The 12,891-nt window shown below is 43.3% G+C and overlaps 1 protein-coding gene across 9 annotated transcripts in view; it reads left to right on the top strand.

The window, feature by feature from the left end:
• Positions 1-12,891, top strand: part of LOC135526520 (LIM and calponin homology domains-containing protein 1-like) — a 146,015-nt gene that overhangs the window by 90,280 nt on the left and 42,844 nt on the right. For 6 of the 9 annotated variants that reach the window (XM_064954970.1, XM_064954975.1, XM_064954973.1 and 3 more), the window contains exons 5-7: positions 4,155-4,188; positions 7,160-7,270; positions 8,736-8,937. In XM_064954970.1, coding sequence (XP_064811042.1) covers positions 4,155-4,188; positions 7,160-7,270; positions 8,736-8,937 — 347 coding nt within the window. The remainder of the gene's footprint in view (positions 1-4,154; positions 4,189-7,159; positions 7,271-8,735; positions 8,938-12,891) is intronic. The other 3 variants (XM_064954971.1, XM_064954968.1, XM_064954976.1) reach the window with 1 other exon arrangement.

Below are 12,891 nucleotides of genomic sequence, written 5' to 3'. Positions count from 1 at the left end.
CCTTACAAAGACAGCCAACTTCGCCAAACGGGGGATGATTTAACAAAAGCGCATTTGCGAAAAATGCACAATCGTTGCACGACTGTACCTAACCTTAAACATCAATGCCTTTGTTAAAATCAATACACAGAAGTATATATTTTTAAACCTGCATATTTTGCTAAAATAAATCCAGGTTAGCAGGCAATATAAACCAGGTGAAATTGTGTCACTTCTCTTGTGTTCATTGCACGCAGAGTCAGTGTATATGCAACAGTTTGGGCTACCTAATTTGCCAGAATTTTACGTAATTAGGACATAACATTGAAGGTTGTGCAATGTAACAGGAATATTTAGACTTATGGATGCCGCCCGTTAGATAAAATACGGAAAGGTTCCATATTTCACTGAAAGAATAAACGTCTTGTTTTTGAGATGATAGTTTCTGGATTCGACCATATTAATGACCTAAGGCTCGTATTTCTGTGTTATTATGTTATTACTAAGTCTATTATTTGATAGAGAAGTCTGACTGAGCGGTGGTAGGCACCAGCAGGCTCATAAGCATTCATTCAAACAGCACTTACGTGTGTTTTGCCAGCAGCTCGTCGTTGTGCTTCAAGCATTGAGCTGTTTATGACTTCAAGCATATCCAAAATATGCTTGGTCCAAAATACCTTCATCCAGAATCCAGACACTCATTAGAGGCTATGGGAAGCGTCTAGAGGCTGTTATTTTAGCAAAGGGAGGCTCTACTAAATATTGATGTGATTTTTCTATTGGGGTGCCCAAATTTATGCACCTGTCTAATTTTGTTTTAATGCATATTGCACAATTTCTGTTAATCCAATAAACCTCATTTCACGACTGAAATATTACTGTGTCCATCAGTTATTTGATAGATCAAAATGAAATTGCTGATCCAAACACCCAATTATTTATATATGGAAATCATGGAAATTGTCAGGGGTGCCCAAACTTTTTCATAAGACTGTATATGAAATACAAATCGTATAGAAAGAAATTGTCCTATAATTCCTATAATAACTACAACCTCAAACTTCTAACCTGAAAATATTGAAGACTCCTGTTAAAAGGAACAACCAGCTTTCATATGTTCTCATGTTCTGAGCAAGAAACTAAACGTTCGCTTTTTTACATCCCACATATTGCACTTTTACTTTCTTCTCCAACACTTTTTTGCATTATTTAAACCAAATTGAACATGTTTGATTTTATTTGAGGCTAAATTGATTTTATTGATGTATTATATTAAGTTAAAATAAGTGTTCATTCAGTATTGTTGTAATTGTCATTATTAAAATAATAAATAAAAAAATGTATCGCCCGATTTAATTGGTATCTGCTTTTTTTTGGTTTTCCAATAATCGGTATCGGCGTTGAAAAATCATAATCGGTCGACCTCTAGTATAAAGAGACACACAATGAGCTGAGGCCTGAAATATGTCCTCTGTACCATCTGTTGATGGAAACCGATGCATTTCCAAGATAAGTGACAGGGGAAGAGAGGGTGAAAGAGGAGAGGGGAAGAGAGAGAGTAACAGCAAGAGCGTGAGGGGGAGTGTGAGAGAGGGAAAAAGAGAGGGAAGAGAGTACAGTTGATATCACAGGCAGTGATCTAATACCTAGTGGAATCTGAATTGCCTTCTTTCTCAGGCAGCCTTTAGATGTGGTTATGTAAGTAATCAAGGTAGCGTAGAGAAAAGAGACCTGTCTATTTAGTCAAGCTCGAGGAGAGGAGGAAGGACAGAGGAAGGACAGAGGAAGGACAGAGGAAGGACAGAGGAAGGACAGAGGAAGGACAGAGGAAGGACAGAGGAAGGAGAAATGACACAGGGCCATTCTGTTGAAGGAGAGGGAGGTGGAGAAACTGAGCTGAAACTGACTTGGTGTCACCTATCTACTGTATTTCTCGCTCTTTCTTTAACTTTCATTTGGTCATTGGCCCTCATTTGGCCCTTTCTGCTGGATCAGCTACACTAGCTATATATACACAAATGATGTGGCCACCCCTTCAAATTATTGGATTTGGCTCTTTCAGCCACACCCGTTGCTGACAGGTGTATAAAATTGAGCAAACGCCATGCATTCTCCATTGACAAACATTGACAGTATAATGTCCTAACTTTTAAGAGCTCAGTGACTTTCAACATGGCAGTCTTTCCAACAAGTCAGTTGGTCAAATGTCTGCCCTGCTAGAACTACCCCGTTATTGTGAAGAGGAAAAGTCTAGGAGCAACAACGGCTGAGCCGCAAAGTGGTAGGCCGCACAAGCTCACAGAACAGAACTGACAAGTGCAGAAACGTGTAAAAATCGTCTGTCCTCAGTTAAAACACTCACTACCGAGTTCCAAACTGCCTGTGGAAGCAACGTCAGCAAAATAAATGTTTGTCTGGAGCTTCATGAAATGGGTTTCCATGGCCGAGCAGCCACGCACAAGCCTAAGATCACCATGTGTAATGCCAATCGTCGGCTGGAGTGGTGTAAAGCTCGCCCCTTTACCATCTGGCAGTCCGACGGACAAAGTTAGGCGTGGCGGATGCCAGGAGAACACTACCTGCCCGAAGGAATAATGGTCTGTGGCTGTTTTTCATGGTTCATGCTAGGCCCCTTAGTTCCAGTGAAGGGAAATCTTAACGCCACAGCATACCATGACATTCTAGACGAGGTCCATACAGAAATGGTTTGTCGAGATAGGTGTGGAAGAACTTGATTGGCCTGCAGAGAGCTCTGACTTCAACTCCATCAAACACCTTTGGGATGAATTGGAACACAGACTGCGAGTCAATCCTAAACGCCTAACATCAGTGCTTGACCTCACTAATGCTGAATGGAAGCAAGTCCCAGCAGCAATGTTCCAACATCAAGTGGAAAGCCTTACCAGAAAGGTGAAGGCTGTTCTAGCAGCAAAGGGAGGACCAACTCCATATTAATGCCCATGATTTTGGAATGAGATGTTTTACGAGCACATACTTTTGGTCATGAAGTGTGTTAGTATCCTGTTGCCAACTAACAAATGTGGTGCTCTCAAGGGGAGGTCATGTACAAAGTGAAAATAATCACCTTTATATGTCTCTTTATCAAAGCTGCCAGAAATGGGAACAAACAGAATATCTTCTAATTGCTATAGAGCCTTTCTATTAGTCATTGGATCTGACAGGGCTAGTTGCAGCACAGAAATCTACAAATCACCTCAACCTCAAAACAGGCAAGCATGAACTGATCCATATATTATAAGGATTAGTGAATTTACATGATCCCACAGCACTTGTCGCAAGAGTATGGGATGTTATCTCTGGTGCCTTGGCTACCAAATCTTCCTCAGCTTCTAATTTAAACCCTCTCCTTTCTCCTGCAACTCTCTGCTAATCTAGGTTGTTAAAGAGAGTGTTCTCAGCCAACCTGGTAAAATAAGGATTAGGTATGAACAAGCAGATTGACATGTAAATGAATAAGCTTCCACCTACTAACGATCTGGACTTGAGTCATTTGATTGACCATTCCATAATAATCCCACTCATGTGGGAGTAGGTCTGTAACACTCTTAACTCCTGGGTCACCTGTAAAGGTCATTATGACATGGTATGTTGTGTGGGAGCTGAACAAGCCCACTAGGCTTACCTATGACCTCTGCTGACTAGTGTGTGAGTAAAGTATCAAGTGGAGCCTAAGGTCAGCTCACCTACACACACATGGAATCACACACACCCACACACCCACACACACAAACGCATGCACACACCAGACCGACACGGGACCTGTAGATATAGTTCAATATGTCACCATTCTGACACATGGTTGAGTGCTTATTTAGTTTGATGAGAAATATGTTAGTGAGAGAATGGAAGGCAAACATGCCTGCCCGTGTGTTTGTGTCAGGCTGGAGAGTTTGGAGAGACTAATATTTTCTCTCTTGCAACTACTCTCTCTCTTTGTCCCTCTCTACTTCTCTTTCTCTCTCCCTTCCCCTCTCTCTCTCCCTCCTTCTCTCTCTCCCACTCTCACTTTCTTCCTCCTCCCTTCCTCTCAGTCCAGATCGGTTTTTCTATTTGTATGTCATTCCATAACTACAGTGTGGAGTAGGTGCAGCTCATTTGACAGCTCTCTAACCTGGAACCTATGATCCTCCTCCTCTCTCTCTCTCTCTTCCTAGCAGGGTTGCCGACTGCAGTAGGAAACTCAAGAATGTAAGTGACACCTCTCTATATTGTGTGTCAGTCTGGTAATCTGTTATGTCCTCGTCTATGGGTTCGTCTCTGTCTCTGGCTGTGTTGTCTTTTTTTGTCTTTCTTTCTGTCGTTATTTTCTCCATCTCTGAATATCTCTCTCAATCCTATCCCTCTCCCTTAGTCAGTCCATCCCATGAACCCCTCTCTTTCCCTCTGTCTATCTCCTGTCTCTGCTGCTTTAAGAGGAGCTAGCGTAGTGCGTTTGTCATTCTCTGCCGTGAGCTCTCTACCTGACTTGGCTTGCTATAGCGTACTCTGTCTAACATATGTGACTATACTCAGCCAAGGCTGCCTCCAGCTCTAGCCCCACAGCTAGGGACACTGAAACACTGCATTAGACTCAGTCTGCACTGCATGAGAACGTCCCATAAACCCCCAACCGCTGTAGTGAGCTAGCCTAGTGCTGCTGTCGATTGTAGCCTTTTCATTGTAGCAAACTGCAGCAGCAGCATTCAATTATAAAAATTTTTTTTGCTGAGACTCAGAGCACCATCAAACTGAAAAAATGAGATAGGTGGAGTATTTTGTACTGTTTTGTAAATGCAGCTCAAACTTGGCTAGGAGAAGGGACTATCATGCTTGACTGGATGGAATTCTGCTGGCCTCATGGATTGTTAAACTGAATCAAGTGTAAGGTATCTATTCCCTATGACGTAGGTATGTTTTGGAGAAAATATTGTTTGGCATTTTGGTTCTGTAGGTATGGAACTGCTGCTGTGAAGGTGTGTGTGCTCATACAAGCTACAGGGGTGGGCAACTCCAGTCCTCGAGGGCTTGATTGGTGGCACACTTTTTCTCCATCCCTAGCAAACACAGCTGATTAATCAAATTGCATTTTAAACTGAAGATCATGATTAGGTGATTATTGGAGTCAGGTGTGTTAGCTGGGGCTGGGGAAAAACTGTGACACCAATCAGGCCTGAGTACACACTTGTGGCACAAAGAGGTTATTGTCCCGTCCGGAAGGAACACATTTTGTCAGGTGACTGGTCCAGTGAAACGTATCAGAGAAGACGGGCACTGTGAGGCAGAGACAGACGTGCAGAGGGCATGACCTCAGGTCTTTACGATGTTGCAGGATTAGTTTGTGGTGTATGCTTTCTGTGTGACCTGGTGTCACAAGGGTGTTTGCAAAGGTGTAGCTACAACATGTTTAGCCAGGTTAGGTATGCTGTTTAATTTATCATTGCAACAGTTGTAGAACCTACTGTATATTCCACAAACAGAGCAAGAGTAGTATGAACATTTATACCCTGTCTAGGCTATTTATTGACACAAATGTTTTCCGTCCTTAGAACAGCACCTAATGACCTTATCAAGAGGTTCCAGCCCCTTGCTGTTTGACAGACAGGTGTTGTACTGAAAGTTGCAAGTATCCAAGTTTGAATCCCAGTCAGGCTACCTACCTGAATTCACTTTGTGTACATTTGTCATGCTAAATGATAGTGTGGGTGCTTGTGATAGTATTGTTTTGCCTTCTGGATACAGTGCACTGGATGTGCATTGTGCATTGTGGGTGAAGTATGTTTAGTTTTTGTTTTGTAGCCTAGATTGTCATCTGAAAAGAGTGCTTACAATTACTGTGTACCACACATTACGCAAACCACCCAAGACAACCTGTAATCTGTTTTATCAAAGGAATACCCCTAGATCCTTAGATGACTTTGATATCACAATACAAAGCAGACATTCTATCAGCTTGTTCTTGCAACATAAAAGAGCCTGTGTGATCTCCATATGGCCACAGTAGCAAGAGTGCTGTGTCCACACAGTGGCCTAGCTACATATAGGGACATGAGATGGATGAAGTTGGCATGGTAAATTAGTTGTCAGGGCTATGCTAGCATAGTAAAACAACCTTACCCATGTGGCAATGGTAAAGAGAGCGAGAAAGCTAGCTGTGTGTTCATATTGGCCAGGACAAGGGCTAGGTCTTTTTTGTACAGAAACCTCTGGCTAGCCTGATAGGGTAAAGAGTGGACCAAATATATCAGGAAGTGAACCCTATTGGTGGCCACATTGATAACTGTTTATACTCCTTACAAATTGAAGGCAAGTGGAAAGGAGGGTGATTTAGTTTGTATGACTGGACTTGACATCAAACTAACACTCAAGGGAGAATAGTATATTGAATTGATGCCATTGGGGAAGAACAATTGTGGAGCAATTGCGTGTAGTATCAATTGTGTGTGGTACGGTCGCTGCACAAACCGCATGGCAAAACGATATGTCCAGAATGTATCTGGAATATTTAATGTGTCAGTACAGTGCCTCAATGTGTCTGCAACACATGTCTGAGTTAGCATTATTTTAATTTTATATAAGTTAGCCCAATGTTCCTCTTTGAGAGATGGTATAATTTTGCTAGCTAATGGGTACAGTGTGCCATAGCTGGCATCTATCACATAGACATACTGTGTGAAATGTGGAATTCTCTAATTGCTCTCAGGTGGCTGAGAATGCTTGTGTTGCTGTCGGTTAGTATTAGCGTTATGAAGCATACCTTGGAGCTGTCAAGAATTTCATTTGTGGCTTACAGTATGTTAACTTTACCCATATCAACATAGGTTGATTTTGCAATGGCATTTTGCCAGGTTTACTCAGTAAGCAAACCGTTAGTTTGGTCAGTTTTTTGGGGGGGAAAGTGGGATATTGGGCCCGTAAAGCATTTATCAAGCAACTTTGCTAATTATCAAATAAGCTAAATAATCATGTGCTAGCAGTCTTGCATAATGTATTACACAACTTATGCACAAGCTTGGGGTATGGGACCACTGGGAATTAGTTAGCCCAAAAGTTGGTTGACTGTGTGGGTGGGTCAATTGGCAATGATCTACCACTAAATTGAATGTTACAGACTGACGTTAATACATTGTCTTGTTGATACTGGCTCTAAAATCCTCTTCCTGCTGTAATGATTCCTCCACAGGTTCTGATTACCATATACTGGCTGGGCCGGGCTGCCAACAGCTGCACCTCCTACAACGGGCCCACACTGGACCTGAAGGAGTTTGAAGGCCTGCTATCACAGATGCGAAAGGTGTGTACAGGGATGCGTACAGGGATAGATGTAAGGCTTTGACATGGCTCAGTTTGTTGTATCCTAGTGATAGCAATGACAAGGTTGGAGGTTCAATTCCTGGAAGGGTGGTATATTTTTACGTCTTTGTAGATGTTCAAAGTAGTTTTGCAGTTGTTAGGTGGCTGTACTATTAGGAACGTTAGACTAGAAGGGACTGTCCAACCTAAGCATGTATTTTCTTTGGCAAACGTAAGGATGTTATGACGCAAACTCCCCTCAGGGTGCACTGATGCTTTCACTACTCCATCCTTTATCTCTCCCTTCCCCTCATCATGGAGTCATTCCTAGAAGAGAATGCTCTCTTTCCTCTTTCTCCCCCCCATTTCCACCTCTCTCTTTGTCCAGGGATGATCTCAGGCCTTCAACTGGTCCTCCAGAACCAGTGTGTGTCACCTGGACTATGGCTATTTACAGCCCCTCAGGGACATATAGGGATGTAGCTGTAGCAACCGTTCTGAGCGTGAGGTCACTCCTCTTCCATTTATTCCATTCTCCCACTATTATTCTCTATAAATGAGAAATGACCACTTAACCTAGAATGCTTTCCCAGATGTCTGTATAGTCCAGAATAACAGGGCCACATCTCCACTTAACAAAAGGTAATGATAGTGACTTAAAGTGAGAGAGAAATTCAATAGGTTTATGAAATCCTGTTACACGCAATACAGGAGGTGTATTAATGCTGGGCAGGAACCAAAACCTGCACACCATTAGCTTCAGGTCCACTGCTGTTGTCCTATGAACCCTATCAGGAATCCCCCCCCTAGAGTTGCCACTCAAAGCCAGCCATTGTACCCCAAACCCCCCACCCACCATGAGGTCAGCCAAGTAGGACCCCAGCATCCTCCTTCACTCAAGTTCTGGCACAGGGAATAGGTCTGAGGAATTGAAAGACGGAGTAGATTGGAGGGTAAGGGGGGAAAATGGGTTGGGGGGTAGGGGTGGGTGGAGAAAGGGATAGTGTGGGAGGGATGGAGAGGGGGAGTGGAAGAGAGCGGGAGCAGGAGAGAGGAGTAAAGGGGAGAGAGAGGGACAGGAGGGTTTGAGGAAAAGAGAAGGGGCAGTGGAGAGGGAGAAAGAGGTGGTAGGTGTCAGCCATGAGGGGGAGGAGGAAAGAGAAACAGGGCTGGTCCAGGAGGTTCCTCCGGCAGACGAGAAGGAAAAGCCTTTCCTCAACCCTGGAAACTAGAGAAGCCACAGACAGGGTTACACTGTGCAGTTTAAAACACAGAGACTGAAGTAGAATATCAATTAGAATTGGAAAGAGGAAGTGAATGTACTTGTTTGTGTTGGAGGAATCATGGTGAAGGAGGGATCCTGATTGGATGGGGTATTGGGATGATCTCAACACAATGTTTTTACATTGACGTGTGTGTGTGTGTGTGTGCATAAATTTGCATGCTTGTGCATTTGTGTGTCAAAGGAGGCGGAGGACATGGAGAGCCCCCAACGCAGCATACGGGACAGCGGCTACATCGACTGCTGGGACTCGGAGCGTAGCGACTCACTCTCCCCGCCTCGCCACGGCCGAGAGGACTCCTTCGACAGCCTGGACTCATTCGGCTCACGCTCTAGACAGACGCCCTCGCCGGACGTAGTGGTCGCCCGCGGCATTGGCAGTGATGGTAGGACGCTAGACGCCCGGATGGGTCACACTGCGCACACAAGTCACATGCTTTTACTGTCTCATACTGTCTGGTGTTACCTGGGTCAAAACCTTACAGAAGAAAATGGACAAAACCGGGAGGGACTACCTCAACTTGAACTCTCATTTTCGTTGTAAAACATTTTCTGTTGCTAAATGGTGTGCACCCTGTTGTGTTATAGTGGCTTGCATAGCTGTAACTGTTTTGTTCATGTAGCTGTCATCACATTCACCACCAATGGTTTATTCTGTGCACTTTAATGATGCATGTCAGGCATTTTCACATAGTGTCATTGGGGCAGGTGGTGGAATAGTCACCGTCAGCTGGTCTGAAACTAGCTGCCCATATTTGCTCTTTTCACCCTCCAATCTATGTGATCATCTGTCAGGGTATCTCCATCTCAGCCCAGCTCTGTTATTGACATATGTACAAAGGAGGTTTTGTGTTTATTCCTCGGGCCCAATGTTTAGGGCTGTTGCTGTGGGTTACGTCTCTTTGAAGGCCCTCTTGAAGAGACATGGAGAGAGAGAATTGAGATCAGGTGGTGGAGAGAGGAGATTGCAGTCTTGACTGACGGGTTGCAACATATTCGAGTGGAGCTGTTTTTTACATATCAATTCTTCAACTGTTACAATCTAGATTGCACTTGATGTTACCTGAGAGTGATGTATATCAGTCACAGTGGGTGTGAGTGTTCTGTCTGTCATCTGTAGTGATGCACTAGAATTAAGATACCTGAGAGTGATCCATATCAGTCACAGTGGGTGTGGGTGTTTCTGCTTGTAATATAGGGGCATACTCAATCTTGTGCCTATATTTGTATGCACACCTTGGGACACGTGCACACATACACCATTATTGTTTGATATAATCCCTCTCCTTTCTTATACAGGCCTATGGTACCCTTGAGGACAATCTTTTGCATATTAGCAGCTGCAATGTCAACACAAGACTAGCAAGCTCTCCATCGAACGCACCAGAGGCAAAATAAGATGTGTGTTTTATGTATTTTCCAGGCAAGGAAAGAGAACCCAAGAACTAGGTTCTGTATTTTAAAACTCTGTGATGCTCCAACCAGAGCCTTTTAAAACCCTGATTGTTCAGGGGGGATTGAGATAAAATGAGACCTAACCATAACCACACAAGCCTAGCCTGCTTTCATCTTTTAATATGCCACACGTACACAGACATATATAAACTTAGCAACAAAAAAAAACATTCCTCTAACTGTCAGCTGCTTATTTTCAGAAAACTTAACATGTGTAAATATTTGTATGAACATAAGATTCAACAACTTCAGACATAAACTGAACAAGTTCCACAGATATGTGACTAACAGAAATGGAATAATGTGTCCCTGATAAAGGGAGTGTCAAAAGTAACAGTCAGTTTCTGGTGTGGCCACCAGCTGCATTAAGTACTGCCGTGCTTCTCCTCCTCATGGACTGCAACAGATTTGTTCTTGCTGTGAGACGTTACCCCACTCTTCCACCAAAGCACCTGCAAGTTCCCGGACATTTCTGGGGGGAATGGCCCTCGGCGCTCACCCTCCAATCCAACAGGTCCCAGACGTGCTCAATGGGATTGAGATCCGGGCTCTTCTTTGTTGCCGGTGATGTCTGGTGAGGACCTGCCTTACAACAGGCCTACAAGCTCCCAGTCCAGCGTCTCTCAGCCTACTGTGGACAGTCTGAGCACTGATGGAGGGATTGTGCGTTCCTCGTGTAACTCGGTCAGTTGTTGTTGCCATCCTGTACCTGTCCCGCAGGTGTGATGTTCGCATGTACCGATCCTGTGCAGGTGTTGTTACAAGTGGTCTGCCACTGCGAGGATGATCAGCTGTCCATCCCGTCTCCCTGTAGCGGCATCTCACAGTACAGACATGGCAATTTATTGCCCTGGCCACATCTGCAGTCCTCATACCTCCTTGCAGCATGCCTAAGGCACATTCACGCAGATGAGCAGGGACCCTGGGCATCTTTCTTTTGGTGTTTTTCAGAGTCAGGACACTAAAGAGGCCTTTCTACTAAGTTTTCATACTGTGACCTTAATTGCCTACCGTCTGTAAGCTGTTAGTGTCTTAACGACCATTCCGCAGGTGCATGTTCATTAATTGAACAAGCATGGGAAACAGTGTTTAAACCCTTTAATGAAGATCTGTGAAGTTATTTGGATTTTTACGAATGATCTTTGAAAGACAGGGTCCTGAAAAAGGGACGTTTCTGTTTTTGCTGAGTTTATTTATATATATGGACTAGCATGATGTTAAAAAAAATGTGTGCGCTTGTATAAATGTATATAAAAGTGCATCAAAAAGTGATAAAAAGAGATGAGAGCATAGCTACCTGAGCTGCATAGGGTCAAATGTGGAAAGGCAGCTTAAATAATAACTGTCTGCATGTATGTATGTGTGTGTATCTATATACATACATACATACATACATACATACATGCAGACGGTTATTATTTAAGCTGCCTGTCCACGTTTGACCCTATGGAGCTCAGGTAGCTATGCTCTCATCTCTTTTTCTCCCTTTTTTTGTGCACTTTTTGCTGGGCACAACCCCCCCCCCCCCCCCAACAGTATTACATACACTGTGTGTGCGCGTGTGTGTTTTCATTTTGAATGGTGCAATGGTGTCAGACAATGGATGGAAAGGATTAAAGCAACAGCTCTGCTTATATGTCCATATTCCAATGCATCCGCCATGTTCACAATGGTCGCATGTAACATGCGATGCTGTGAGTGATGTTTCATGTCGGAAAGACAGACACGTCAACAGCTGTAAGAAAAGATTTATGCAATGCAAGGAAGACATGAATGCAGTCTGAATTCTAGCTTGGCTGAAACTGAAGGTGTTTTTTAACTTCATGCTAGTCATAAGTCATAAGGAAGTAGGTAAGTAGTATCACACAGTATAATTGTCAAAGCAACCTCTTAACTTTTAATGGAGGTTTGTAAAAGGTTGCAATGTTTCACCAAGTGTTTTGGCTGAGATTCTGAGAACTAAAGGCAACACATGGGCTGAGACCAATATTCCTGTCGAGGGCTAGGGTGTGTTATTGTTTGGAAGGAAGTGAGGAGGAAATGTCTGTGTCGATGGGTGAAAGTGCTCAGCTGGATTTTTGGTTTGCAGGGAGATGTTTGTTTGATTTAAAATATGTGTGTGTATATATACATACATGCATACACATTTTATATGATTGTGCCTTTAAGAGCTCTGAGTCTGATATATATATTTTATATATAGATATTGTATATATAACATTTAGCAGACGCTCTTATCCAGAGCGACTTACAGTAGTGAGTGCTTACATTTTCATATTTGTTTGTACTGGTCCCCCATGGGAATCAAACACACAACACTGGCATTGTAAGTGCCACGCTCTACCAACTGAGCCACACAGGACCACGTTATGTTTGCTATCGGTTTGTAGGGAAAAGCTGAGTTGATGTTAGTTGATGTGTTTGCTATTCGTTTGTAAAGATGTTTTATTATTGGTTTGTTTTTCTATTGGATTGAAAGGAAACATTGAGTTGTTTTTTTTTTGTATTGGTTTATAGGGAAATGTTGAGCAATAGATGCTGGGTAAGCCATGTAGGTAAACATTGAGTGGTTTTAGTGAAATTAATTTAATGAGGCCAGCTGTATGTTAAAGATGTTCACTGTCCTAACCACAGTGCCTCGTCCAGGCCATCTCCAGCCCTGGGCTCATCTAACTCTAATTGACTCTGGAACAGTTCCAGGAGACCTCCTGGAGGCCCACACACTTGGTCTGAGAACAGCAGGACAGAACAGAGATCAGCCAATGATGAGGCTCCCAATCATGACTGTTTATACAAATTAGCTACAGTTTTCCATGGTCCAGGCCTTCCTTAAGCTGCTATCACCATTCTGCTCTCAAACTCACTGTGGAAGCAAACTCAGAGGA

Source organism: Oncorhynchus masou, chromosome 32, assembly GCF_036934945.1.
Source record: "Oncorhynchus masou masou isolate Uvic2021 chromosome 32, UVic_Omas_1.1, whole genome shotgun sequence".
Lineage (NCBI taxonomy): Eukaryota > Metazoa > Chordata > Actinopteri > Salmoniformes > Salmonidae > Oncorhynchus > Oncorhynchus masou.
The sequence above is the reverse complement of the archived record's forward strand: the minus strand, read 5'-3'. Positions and strand labels throughout refer to the sequence as shown.